At 45.0% G+C, this 12,954-nt stretch overlaps 3 protein-coding genes across 4 annotated transcripts; 2 read left to right on the forward strand and 1 right to left on the reverse strand.

The window, feature by feature from the left end:
• The first annotated feature begins 264 nt into the window (after positions 1-264).
• On the forward strand, positions 265-3,912 carry LOC125539772 (putative CDP-diacylglycerol--inositol 3-phosphatidyltransferase 2). The gene is made up of 11 exons (XM_048703287.2): positions 265-601; positions 842-974; positions 1,450-1,534; positions 1,628-1,677; positions 1,947-1,986; positions 2,081-2,125; positions 2,219-2,284; positions 2,555-2,669; positions 2,986-3,042; positions 3,132-3,230; positions 3,454-3,912. The coding sequence occupies exons 2-11, from the start codon at positions 914-916 to the stop codon at positions 3,505-3,507; spliced, it is 672 nt and encodes a 223-aa protein (XP_048559244.1). The 5' UTR covers positions 265-601; positions 842-913; the 3' UTR covers positions 3,508-3,912.
• A 141-nt stretch (positions 3,913-4,053) lies between these two features.
• Positions 4,054-9,518, forward strand: LOC125539771 (Rho GTPase-activating protein). Of its 2 annotated transcripts, none has more exons than XM_048703284.2 (5): positions 4,054-5,528; positions 6,956-7,703; positions 7,781-7,937; positions 8,157-8,219; positions 9,107-9,518. In XM_048703284.2, exons 1-5 carry the CDS (start codon positions 4,631-4,633, stop codon positions 9,257-9,259), a joined length of 2,019 nt encoding a protein of 672 aa, XP_048559241.2. In that variant the 5' UTR covers positions 4,054-4,630; the 3' UTR covers positions 9,260-9,518. The 2 variants fall into 2 exon arrangements, with proteins under 2 accessions (XP_048559241.2, XP_048559242.2); XM_048703285.2 differs by having other exon boundaries at positions 7,784-7,937.
• Positions 9,519-11,232: 1,714 nt separating this feature from the next.
• LOC125534123 (histone H4) lies at positions 11,233-12,553 on the reverse strand. Its single transcript, XM_048697420.2, has 2 exons — positions 12,125-12,553; positions 11,233-11,593 (listed from the first exon to the last, which is right to left on the reverse strand). The coding sequence occupies exon 1, from the start codon at positions 12,481-12,483 to the stop codon at positions 12,172-12,174; it is 312 nt and encodes a 103-aa protein (XP_048553377.1). The 5' UTR covers positions 12,484-12,553; the 3' UTR covers positions 11,233-11,593; positions 12,125-12,171.
• Between the last annotated feature and the right edge of the window lie 401 nt (positions 12,554-12,954).

Raw genomic sequence — 12,954 nt, forward strand, 5'->3', positions numbered from 1 at the left:
ACAAGGCTCAACACCACAGGCCCCACCGTCCAGCGAGACATCAAGGGAAAGAACGGACGAGAGAGCTCCACACGCCGGAGAACATTCGTGGCCACTTTATTCTGGTTCTAGCTGCACCCCAGCACACAAGTCAAGCGGTGCGATGTGATGGACCGAGAGTTGCAATTTGCACAAGCAAGGGATGGGATAACAGCATAACAGCATACTTTGAGATTTGAGATCTCGCCAAAGCGAATTATATTCCCCTTAACAGAAAAAGAAAAAGAGAAAGCGGGGGTCAAAAAAGAACGAGCCGCCTGTCACGACCTTAGCCGCGTCCGTCCCCTCTCGAGTCCTCGCCCCCCTGCCTCGCCGCTTCCACCGTGCTCCTCCCACCGCCGCTCCCCAACCCCCGCTCCTCCCGCCGCGCCGCCCCCCCTGCCGCTCCTCCCGCCGCGCCGTCTCCCTGCCGCTCCTCCCCACCCCGCCGTCCACCGTACCGCCCCAGCCGCGCGGCCCTTCCCCACCGACGGCATCGATTGTGCTACGACGGTGCTCCAGCGGCGGCGGCGACGACGCGGTCGGGCGCTGCTGGTGACCACGACGCCTTCGAGGCCCCGCGGTACGTTGCCCCTGCCCCGTGTTCGTAGCGAATCGAACAGTTAATTAGGAGCGAGCCCCGATCTGGATCGATCGAGACGAGACGAGGGTTACACGTTGGTGTGAACGAATTACGTAGGTAGCTATGGCCAGCAACGTCAACACGTAGCGGTACCGTTTTGTTGCCTGGAGATGACTTATTGCATTGCACGTGAGAGGGTATTGTTGGACAATTCTGTGAAATGATGCAATGATTTTGCAGGAATCTCGACAAGGATTCCCGTTTCAAGTAAGAAACTGCCAGTCTTCTAGCAGTCGGTACATCTGACCTTCAATGGCGCAGCCTCCAGCTAAAAAGACACTGTCGGTGTACCTGTACATCCCTAACATCATTGGTAAACCTCTGGATGATCGGCTGTTTACATATCAGTATATCATGGACTCATGGTGCTGTTGACCATATCCAGTGTGCAAATGCTATGTTAGAAGAATTATCATCACTATGCCGATTATATAACCCCACCAGTCCACATTTAACTTGCTGGATGATTCTATTATGGTCATTTGCAACTCGAGATACTGTCACCTTGCCACCACTGGATTGTTTGCCTCTCTAATCTAAGTTATTATATCTACAATAGATGTATCATCTTTTCCTGCACCAGCTTCACCATTTTGCACTAAGTAGCATCACACAGAAAAAATAGCAACCAAAAGGAAGCATGGAACAGATAATAGCAAAAAGTCGATAACATAAAAAAGCATGCCATGGAATATTCGGAAGAGTGCAATGTTTTCCCACATACAAATTGTTGCTGGCGTGTGGATTGGATGTGTATGTTTTAACATATGATTACTGTTATTCTGCAGGATATTTCAGGATCATCATAAACTTCATTGCATTTGCTGTGTGCTATACCAACAGAACACTCTTTGCTATCCTGTACTTCTTCAGGCAAGCGTCATAAATTTATCTAAAATCAGTTGTGTTAATGATCTTATCCAATTACTTTGTCTCTATGATTCTAACACTTTTGGAATATACCAGCTTCTTCTGTGATGGCTTGGATGGTTGGTTTGCGAGGAGGTTCAATCAAGGTAACAAGTCACATCCCTTTTATGTTCAAGCGTCGTAATGTAGTCTGTTCTTCTACAGCGAAGAGGGATTTGTGGCCTTTTCTGTATGTTGAAACTTTGCATTTATTCAGTGAACTTTGCAAAAGTAGATGGTAATTAATGATCACAAAAATATCTGCTTATGTCCTGTTTGAAAGAGATTTTTGTTCTTATTTAATTTCCCTGTATATATAACACAATAGGCAACTTTTTGAAACTATCTGACAACTTTATCCTTTTGCATGTATCAGCATCAACATTTGGAGCTGTGTTGGACATGGTAACAGATAGGTACTCTTTGAATAAATCATTTAATGATGTATACGCCAGGTGTAAATATTCTGCAGCACGAACTAGTTTCATTTCTCATATTGATCTACTTCAGGGTTAGCACTGCTTGTTTGTTGGCGCTTCTCTCACAGTTTTACAGGTATACAAAATTAGAGCTCAAACCACTTCGATCTTAATTTACTTACATGCCACATTGTTCCTTGAAAGTGCTCTGTATACAATTTCTTTTCAGACCTGGCTTGGTTTTCATACTGTTACTTGGGTTGGACATCACAAGCCACTGGTTTCAAATGTACAGGTTAGTTTCTCTATCAATTTGTACAGCTCATGCCGGATTTCTCTTTTGTTCTCCTAGTAGGTACCTAATCCTGTATCTAAAGACACCAAAAGGAAGATAATGAATATAAACACCAACTATGCTAACTGTGCAAGTATTATGTGATGGTTTTATGGTGCATAGAATTTTTGCTCATTGTTCAAGAGCTTCATTTGCTATATTTCGTTTTCTGTCTCTAGTTCAATTATGCATCAATTGCTAACCATCTTATGATATAAATTTCTCTACTAGTTCTTTCCTATCAGGTAAGACTAGCCACAAGGATGTGAAGCACACAGGCAATGGGCTTTTGAAGTTATATTATGGATATCGGCCGTTCATGGCGTTCTGTTGTGTTGCTTCTGAGGTAAATGGTTGTTCACACTTGAAACAGCTTGAATGATGAACACAAATCAAGGAATACAACATGAGCGCATTTTGGGATGTTATTTGGTTGAGTGAGCTGAGTAACACATGGGGCGTAGCATGGATAGGTGTGGGTTTTAACAGCTTGATACATGACATATTTGTGTAACGCCACCCCAATGAACAAGCCCATCATGCATCTGCAGTTATGCCCATGGAACTGATTTAACAAACATTATATATCCATCGGAACGCCATATCTGCACATCGAGCACCAATTATTCCATCTTCTCACATGCAAAATTTTCAACTTACAGGTTCTGTACATTATCCTGTTTCTCTATGCTGACGCGAAGTCCACAAGCTTGCTTAATGTAAGATAACATAATGTCTATAGCTTTCTTCTCTAATCAAGCAATTAGCATGCATGTTGCTTAGCATCTGGCATTCCTGTATGCTACAGACGTGCAGAGGTATTCTGAAGGAAAGTCCCCTCGTTGTCTTCATGTTCATTTCAACTCTAATTGGGTGGGCACTCAAACAAGTGATCAATGTCATCCAGGTATTGAACAACAACTTTAGTGGAACTAACTATTATTTGCACATAATCATATATGCAGAGCTGTTTTTTTTTTGCAATTAGGCTAACACTCATGTGCTTGTGTTCTGCAATGGTCAAGTTTTAGGCATTTGTATATCACTAGAACAATGTGTTACTCCACATAATTCTGACAGTAACAATGATATCCTTTGATGCGACATTCATGTACATTTCCTGTTTGCAGATGAAAACAGCTGCAGATGCTTGTGTGGCGTACGATTCGAAAAGAGGCAAGTGAGCAAAAAGGACCATGTTTTAGTTTTCATTTGCGCGGGCATATTCAAGAAAAACATATCGTCAGGCGGGCTTGGTTGTAAGGCACATATGGCACATATGGTAGCTCCTTGATGTATCTTTTAACATGTCTCCGGTCCGAGGGTCGACATTCTTGGGGGAAAGCAGCATGTGGAAAGAAAAGGGAGAACTGCTTTTTTAACAAAAACACAGGGATCGACAAGCTCTGTATTGTGTATGTCTTTTCTACATGATGATTCGATCTTTCTTTGCGTAGCAGCCTCGTGCTTTGGTTACTAGTACTAGGCCAGAAATGATGATGGTGCCTCCCCTCCCGTTGTACCAGTGTACATGCCAACATTTACTTGGTTGTTTTCTTTGTGGTTTCAAATTTGCTTCATTCGCATAAGCTGCCCGGGAATTATTTTTCTTCATTCTGCATGTAAGTTTGGTTTGGAATTTTCTTTAGAAATCGTGTGTTTCAGACATGCCACAGTCCACTCAATGCATGCCTAGTTTCCATTTATTCACAGAAAGTATCATTTGCACCAGAAGGGAAACAAAGCCCTGCCCGTTCAACAGCTCACTGGCAATGGCCCAATGGTACTGTACACCTTCTGTGTGATGTTGTTCCGTTCAGGGGGCGGTCCGGAACAACACAACAAATTTCACATGAATTTAGTCGATTGCACTCGGCGTCGAAGACATCAAACGGATCGCCGTCACATGAAAGGCGCATAGAGAAAATTAACGTCACATCAAAAGTGCAGCACCATATGGAAATAGACATCACAAGTCCACGTAGGTAGAAACGCACGGCGCACAACAAATTTCACACGAATTTTGGCCGATTTCCGCCAAACAGGTCGAGAGCAGCACGGAGATCCGTTCGAATTTCCACGGTTCCCTCCACTGAAATTTACGAAACAAAGCTCTCCCGCCACCGAGTGGCCCTCTTAATCGACCTCCCCGCCGCCAGATCTCCATCCTGCGGTCTCTCGCAGTCGCCCCCATCCTCCCCTGCTCTGAAACGCCAAATCCCAACTGGCCACCTCCCCTGCGTTCCCTCCATTCCCCCAAATCCCGATCCCCTAACCCTAGCCAGCTTCTCCCGCCGCGCCGTCGCCATGGATTTCACGGCCCCCTCCTTCTCCCTCGGCCTCGACCTCGACGACCCGACCCCCGCCGACGCCGACGACGGAGGCGACCCGCGCGAGGAGGCGCGAGGGTACGAGGCGCCCGACGCGCCGTCCTTCTCTCTGGGTCTCGATTTCGAGTGCTACGACGACGACGACGGCGACGAGCCCCGGGTCCCTGCCGGGGGCCGCTCTGAGGAGGTCGCGCAACGGTACGAGGCGCCTGACGCCCCCTCGTTCTCGCTCGGCCTCGGCTTCGACGACGACGACGGGGGCGCCGGCGAGCCCCAGATCCCCGCTGGAGCCCGCCGGGAGGAGCGGCCGCGGAGTTACGAGGCGCCCGACGCGCCCTCGTTCTCCCTCGGATTGGACGACGACGACGACGACGGGGGAGCCAGCGAACCCCACCACCTCCCCGCTGGAGGCCGCCGGAAGGAGCAGGCGCCGCGCTACGAGGCGCCCGACGCGCCCTCGTTCTCCCTCGGACTCGACGACGACGACGACTTTGCCGGCGGAACCCTTGACCCGGACCCCCTGCCTCCGCAACCGGAGACGAATCGACCGAAGAGGTTGCGGAGGGGTCCTGCGCCGGGTTACGAGGCGCCCGACGCGCCCTCGTTCTCACTCGGAATCGACGACGACGACAACTTCGTTGCCGGCGGAGCCCTTGACCCGGACCCCCTGCCTCCGCAGCCGGAGACGAATCGACTGAAGAGGTTGCGGAGAGGCCCTGCACCGCGTTCTATGGCGCCTCCTCCTCCTCCTAGGGCAGCACCGCCCCTGGCTACGGAAGCATCTCCGGATTTCAGCCGGAAGGCGGCACCACTTGGGGATATTGGGAGCTACGAGGACGAAATTGAAGATTTCAGTGACGAGGAGCCACCACGAGGTGAGGGAAACGCTGGTCTCTATTTGTGGAATTTCTGTTCAATTCTCTTACTTAAGAGGTGTTTGTTACTAATCATGCAATTGTGATTAATTATCTCCACATGCCTGTGTAAATCAGTGAATCTATTGCTGGATATCTTCCATAGAAATATGCATAGTTGATTCCTTGTGTAGTCTACTAGTATGTGAAAAAATTGAATGAACAATGGAAATGCTGACTCTATTTGTTCAATTTTGTGGCAACGTAGTTCGTTTTTGTACACATAACCAGGTAGTGTAGCATCTAGATATTTAAACATACCTTCAGAAATCATGGGATCATTTTTGGTTATTTTTAGTATTAGTATTGAAAATTGATTCATTCTGGATCTGTATGGTGACAAAAACAGCTGAAATTTACCTAATCTGCCTTGCACACAGATTGATTTCACAATATCATCTGCTGTTTCCCTCCTAGACCAGACATTTTCAGCATAAGAAGAAAGAAACAGTTTCATATATTATGTCTGCTTGATGAACAATGATTAAAATCCATTCAATTGCAATTTTGATCCATGACAGCAAAGTGCCCCAACAAGCAACTGCTAGCCCAATATACATGCAAAGTTTGCTCCGGTACATAGTTATTTTCCACCATTTTTTTGCGCACGTCGGTAAACACAGTTTTGCTCAGTGCTGTTATTTAACACACTTCATTTGCTAGAGCAAACTGCCTCTACTAAAAAAATCTTTTCCTAGCCTAAGCATTTCAGACAAATTATGTAAACAGCACAGTTTCTTGCCTATTGTGGCTTAGACCACACTTGAACTGACTGAATCGACCTGCTTCATTTCTCTGGTGATATTATCAGCATTCTGTTATTATGTGGATGAACCTTTAACTACTTTCTATGCGATGTAGCTGAAACTGAATCATCTGAGTATGTTGAACCTTAATAATATGCAGTGTTTTCATTTGGTGCTCACATGCCCTGTGCCAACTTTTTTCCTGAAACGTGGCTGCAAAAAGTTGAATTATTCATGCTGAAATGTTCTCATTTTTTTGGTTAAAAATGTGTTTTGTTTAGCTTGTAGCATTCTGAAATGAAATTATCAACAGCCACTGTGAGCAAATCCTGATATGAACGAAAAAAATTAAGTGTTTTCTCTCAACTGTTAGGTTAGGAAGAGATTTTAAATTGAGGTGCTGTGTTCCAGAAAATGAATTTGTTTTGTAGTGTACTGAGCAGATATGTGTTTTTGTGTTGTCAGTAAAGGGAGTAAATAGCGGTGTGCTCAAACAAATTTTATGTAGACATGATCCTTTTCCTTTAGCTCCCTGTTTTTAATCCATGCATTGACAACATCGGCAATAAAGTTGTTGTTATGTTTTTCCTTTGAGAACCGTTAGCACTTGTATTTAAGTCATCTTCTCTTATCTACTTGCAGGCATGACACCATCAGTTGGTAGTTGCAGGACTTCTAGCAATTCAAAATTCTCTCTTCTGAACCGCAGTGTACTGATGACTCAATCAACAAGCAAAGCCAAGACAACAAAATCTACACCAATGTCAAATTCTGTTGCTTCAAAACCCCTAGAAGAAAGCTGCACGAAGAAGCTACTTCCTAAGATAACAATAAGCCCACTGAGGAAAATTTATTTTGTTGATTCGGACACTGATTCAGATGATAACAGGAAACAAAGTAAACCAAAGAAGCCCATGAGTCCTATCAAGAAGAGACAGGAATCCGTGCACAAGTATATGCAGAAGAAGCCTGTATCGCAGCAAAACAGTAAATCTGAAGGGAGCACTGTTGTCCAGAAGAGTGAAGATATACTGAAGGACAGTTGGGCGACACCTGCTCTTGATGACTTCTGCAGTGAGTATTTCAAATCTGTCCAACACTCAACACCATCCCAGCAGACAAAAACCAACAGTTTTTCTGGCTCCAAGGTTTCACGACCATACAGCTCTGTTAGTGAAATTGGGGAACATTTCCAGCATGAAAGCACTTCAACCGGAGTTGTACTCGAAGAGAATCTGACGGACAACCATCCACCTGCCATGCATTATTTCTGTCACCGTGATCAGATGGTGCAGAACCTGGTCCGTGAAAGATTAAAGCACTTTGTTCCCATTGGGGCTGGCACTTCCGAGGGAAATGAGTACATTGTAGAAGAAAATCTGAACTACAGGTAAGACACATCATAATCCATGCTTTAATTTCTTGGTAGTGTCATTTGCTAATTGCTGTTCTTTTGCTTCTTTTTAGTAGGAGCCAGTTTGGCCAGAGTAGTGGTGCTAATGATCGGTGGGTGACTCCCAACAGTAGGACTTCTGTCCCAACAGATTTTGGCAAAAGAAGGGTACATGCTGGGGGAAGTCAGTCTGGCTCTGGCCATTGGTTCACTGGAGAGGATGGCAGGAAGGTAAGAATGTTTAATTTTCAGAGTTCCAGTTAATTTTCTGTAAGAGCTTGTTTGATTGCTACCCTGCGTGCTTCATGCTGGGCCTGGAGGCCCCCTGGAACCTGCCTGAGAGCTGTTAATGTCCTGAACAAGTTTTTGATAAAATGAAGGCCTTCTAGCCACTTCTGTTTTAGTGCTATGCATTCATCACTTGCTTCATTAATCTTATTATTGCTGCAGGTTTATGTCTCTAAAAATGGACAGGAGTTAACTGGCCGTGATGCCTATAAACAATACAGAAAGGTAAAATGCTTCTCTATTCTGAAAATTAACAAAGATACATCTACTTTCTCCTGGTTTATTCTGTGCTCATATATCCGTTTTGGGAAAAAAATCTGTGCTCATATATGAAAACCATTTATCCGCCATTCTGCCTTATTATAGCCCTAGGAAATGAACTTCTTTGCAATCTTAATAAGGTTACTGTAGGGATTGTTTATTCTATAGCTTCAGCATGGTAAGCTAGGAGAAGATAAATCAGTTGAGCTGCACCCCAGTGTGGCTGGGATGATTGTTTGGCTCCTGCGCTCTAAAACCTAGGCTGAAAATACTTATAATATTGAGGTTAATTTCTTTGCTAAATATTTTAGTACTTTCAGTTGAAGCTATCCAGATTCACTACATGTAATCTTGTCGGAGTAAGAAAAGTAGGGAGGATATTACCAGTTGGATGCTTACCGTAGATATGATCTCTACATGAGATTATTTAACACCTAAACATGTTGTCTGCCAGACTAGGTGAGATTTTCTCTGCTCCCTTGCTGAATGGGGAGAATTGATCTGGTTCTCCTTTCCAGGCAAGGATATGTGGGCGGTTATGAGCATTGAACAAACTTGCTTAGCAAAGCTTGTTTTCTTTGAAAAAGTATTGTTCTCTTTGCTAAGCAAGGCTAGAATTTAGCCTGTTTGAGATTCAAACAAACCACACATGTGTATATGTGACGGTGTGTGTTATTTGGGTTCCATGGAAATGTTTAAGAAAAACATTGGTCAATCAATCCTAGAATCTTTCCTGGAAGTGATAAAACCAGTGTTTTTTAGAGTAGCGTGATGCCAACGGGTCAATGGAAATAACCTTATTCCCTTCACTGCATTATTGGTACTGCTATCTGACTAAATGTTCCCTGCAGGAAAGCGGCAAGGGATTTCGCAACTTCAAGAAGAAGAAAAGTACAGTCAAGAAGGAAGGTTCTGCTAGAGCCAAACGGGGTTCTTCTACGGCAAACAAGGCCAGTTCCAGTTCCACAGCAAAGCGAAGCTCAGGAGCCAAAAGGAAGCGATGAGGTGAAGAGGTCGGTTGGTGGCCCAGTTTTTTTTCCCCCACAATAGAGAAGAGGTCACTGTAATTAGTTGCTTTGCCCTGTGCATTTCATCTCTCAGAGATACAAAAGATTATGCTACGGTCGCCTGTTCTCCTCTGTCAATATGAACACACTACAACCTTTGGTCGAAACCCTTCTTTGTTATTAAGGTGATCCGAACCACTCAACTGTGTAAACTGCTGTTGTTAAGGGACGAAAGGACGGGCGTGTTTGCTCTTTATGGAGGTGATGGATAGGACATTATGGGTCTTAATGCATGTTTTGTGGTAATTTGTATTCCTTTATACTCTGCAGTATGTAAGTTTGAGTTAATATGAGTAGTTCAACGCAGCTGAACTCAGCATGGAAAATGATGGAAGTATGATAGACTCGAGGAACCGTTTTCGTTTGACATTGGTATATTTTATTGCAACTTTGAAAACGTTTGACTGATCTGCCAGTGACCACACAAATAATTGTAAATCTAACAAACATCAACCACCACTAAAATTTTAAAATATTACTCCCTCTGTAAACGAATATAATAAGATCAATAAAGTACCTTCACATGGAGAAACACTGAAGCCGTCATCGGCCTTGACAAAAGTACCTCCACCATTTCTCCAGCATTCTTCACCAATATTTTTAACAGCTGTAAACTGTTGCAACATATTTCCCATTGCATTGAATAATAAAATCCTTTTGTTTTTAATCCCGCTGTTTTGATAGCCTGAGATGCCTGCTCAATGAAAAACCATCCATGCCTTCATACAACGACCTGGGAACTTTCCCCCAAGCTGATACCGTGGAAGCTAATAATTAATGCTAAAAACCGTGATGATCGGCCGATTGCCGGTTCTTTTGAAGTCATCACCACTTTAGCATACGTTAGACGGTAAGAAAGGAGTATAATCCAAACCGTGCAAAAGCATCCCGATGACCGGAATTCAGTGATTTCAGTTTTCAAAGGACCGGAATTTCCATTTGAATTTGATTGAGATCTAACTAATATTTTGCTTTATAAACTAATTTGATCATTTGCGTACTACTGCGATTGCTGAAACAACAAAGGTTGTAGAGGGCAATGCTTCTCAACACAGCAATCCCACAAACAAAACGGGATCATTTGCTTGGGGATCCTATAAAAAAGGTCATTAAGAGATAAATGGGCTCTAAAGGCCAGAACGAAAACCTTGTATTTATTTTAGAGTTCAATGGCTGCCCAGAGCTGGTGCAACTCGTCACTTACCCCTGTCTCCATGCCCTCGGCCACCATCTCACCAAGGTGAATGCTTTCGTAGCCATCATATCCATTGAAGTATTGTGCCGAGTCTTCCATTATGAGAAGACACCGAGAAATACTTTGCACACGCGTTGATGGAGAATGTGGATGAGGAAACAACGACAAAGGTAATGTGCGCTCCCGGTAGGCCAGGCAGTGTTGCTAAGGCCCTCAGGCACGTAGACTGGTCGAAGGCAGCATGGTATCTTCCCAAGCCTTTGCACCCCGAAGTCTCCTGTTTCCATTTCATATTGATTGTTCCTTTCCCGATGTCTCCTACTCTTAAGCTATAACCTGATCCCTTTTTTTGGTGTTGTTTTGCATTACTTTTGCTAACAATTGATGACGAGGGCGTCGAGCCTCAGTGACTGGAGAATGGAGGCAGCACACTTGATCGGTGGTCGTAATGAATTGTTTTCCCTTGCATTTTTCTATTGGTAGCTTGAAATAGAAAAAGGATGGTGAAATGACTCGTGATGCATATAGTGGATGCACCCGATCACTAGTGGTATATATAACTAGTTGGTTCTGCAAGGTGCGGTTGCTGAAACCATTTATCTTTTATCAATGTCACACTCACACACACACACAGAACTACCCCAAACACGAGTGCCATTACGTTGCGAGCCTGTGCCGATTCATTCCTCACATGTCATGTTCTTACAAACACAGGTTATGAAATGAAAGAGAAGACAACTACCAATATAACAAAGCTCACAGAAAAAAGAACACTCAACTAGAAATGCCCGGCCATTCGCTTCGCTGCAAAAACAGTGAAACGCCATGCATACTCCATCGGCTAGATTACGAGCCATCTAAGTCAAATGTCCATATTGTCCAACAACATAAAGGCCCCACACTGCCGCGCACACACACACACACCAACACCAACAGTCGCAGCACACTAGTTCTACTGAAAAAGAAGCCATGGTTGGCAAGAGGAAGGAGATCAATAGAGGCGAAAAAGTCGAGAGCGGCCACCATGCTATTTTATTACTTTCGAACTCAGGTCTCCAGAGTTTCAGAACACAGATCTGAAACAAAAAGCAAACAAAAAGATACAAATCACTATTCAGTATGACTGATGAAAACGCACACTTAAATTCAGAGAACGTTCCTGCATGTAAAAAAATAAAAAAACAGAAACACAACTAATTTTGACCTCAGCGATCTGCATGGTAGAGACAGAAATTTTGGTGCCTATTCAGCAAAACACACAAAATTCTACATCAACGAATTTCACAAGCAGCAAACAATGAGGCACGCAGGTTCATTCCTGTCTTCCTGAAGTAATGCAACAATGTCTGACAAAAACAGTGAAGATCTTTCTGTAAGCCCAAATATCATTCACACGACACACCCATAGCAGTCTACTGTAATGTTTGCTTAGAGATTGATTCATGAATTTCCGATATTTACCTCAGCTAGTAGATTATCTCCTAATCTTTCTTGCTGGGAAGAATTTAACAAGCTTACAGAAACATATCGAGAGATGCATCCAAGATAACTAATGCCGACTCTGATTTCATTGCATTCATATTCATGGCGTCCACTACCACACAGACCGATGGAACAGCAGCTGGCAGAGACTGGACGGAGCAGCAGCAGCAGATCAGCCGCCGAAGCCGTAGAGGGTGCGGCCCTGTCGCTTGAGCGCGTAGACGACGTCCATGGCGGTGACGGTCTTGCGGCGGGCGTGCTCGGTGTAGGTGACGGCGTCGCGGATGACGTTCTCGAGGAAGATCTTGAGCACGCCGCGGGTCTCCTCGTAGATGAGCCCCGAGATGCGCTTCACGCCGCCCCGCCGCGCCAGCCGCCGGATCGCCGGCTTCGTGATGCCCTGGATGTTGTCCCGCAGCACCTTCCGGTGGCGCTTGGCGCCGCCCTTGCCCAGACCCTTCCCGCCCTTGCCGCGGCCGGACATGATGGTGGCTTGGAGCGCCGAGCAGATGCAATTGGGTGGAGACGGCGGAGCGGCTGCTGCTCCGGAGTGAGAATCGAAGGGGAATTTAACAAGGGAGGAGGGTGCGGCCTGCCCTTGGATCCGGACGAAAATGGACGGCCAGGATCTCGATCCGAGGAGAGATGGCGCGGATCGCTGACGCGGTCTCAAATGTCATCGTCCAGCGAGGCGGGAGGGAGCTCAAAATATTGGATTTTGCCGGTTCCAAGCGCGCCATTTGCTTTCTTGCCACAAAATTCGTGTGTTCGTTCATCATCTGAGAACTGACAACCAAGGAAATTATAGATTTCATGGCATTTATAATTGCCGGCACTCTGAGGGTGCTGGTCTGCCTCATTCGTAGGGATATATTTCCTCTCCGCAAGGTGATTAGGGCAAAGCTTCCTTCTCTCGATCTCCGCTAGCAAATATGTAGATTTGCCCACCCAGATC

This window comes from Triticum urartu, chromosome 2A (assembly GCF_056163025.1).
Source record: "Triticum urartu cultivar PI428250 chromosome 2A, HENAU_Tu73, whole genome shotgun sequence".
Taxonomy (NCBI): domain Eukaryota; kingdom Viridiplantae; phylum Streptophyta; class Magnoliopsida; order Poales; family Poaceae; genus Triticum; species Triticum urartu.

Coding starts and splice junctions, on each gene's coding strand:
- LOC125534123 (XM_048697420.2), bottom strand. CDS start 12,483: ATGTCCGGCCGCGGCAAGGGCGGGAAGGGTCTGGGCAAGGGCGGCGCC.
- LOC125539771 (XM_048703284.2), top strand. CDS start 4,631: ATGGATTTCACGGCCCCCTCCTTCTCCCTCGGCCTCGACCTCGACGAC. Junction 7,704..7,780: donor GAAGAAAATCTGAACTACAG/GTAAGACACATC, acceptor GCTTCTTTTTAG/TAGGAGCCAGTTTGGCCAGA. Junction 8,220..9,106: donor CCTATAAACAATACAGAAAG/GTAAAATGCTTC, acceptor TGTTCCCTGCAG/GAAAGCGGCAAGGGATTTCG.
- LOC125539772 (XM_048703287.2), top strand. CDS start 914: ATGGCGCAGCCTCCAGCTAAAAAGACACTGTCGGTGTACCTGTACATC. Junction 2,285..2,554: donor CACTGGTTTCAAATGTACAG/GTTAGTTTCTCT, acceptor TTTCTCTACTAG/TTCTTTCCTATCAGGTAAGA. Junction 2,670..2,985: donor TCTGTTGTGTTGCTTCTGAG/GTAAATGGTTGT, acceptor TTCAACTTACAG/GTTCTGTACATTATCCTGTT.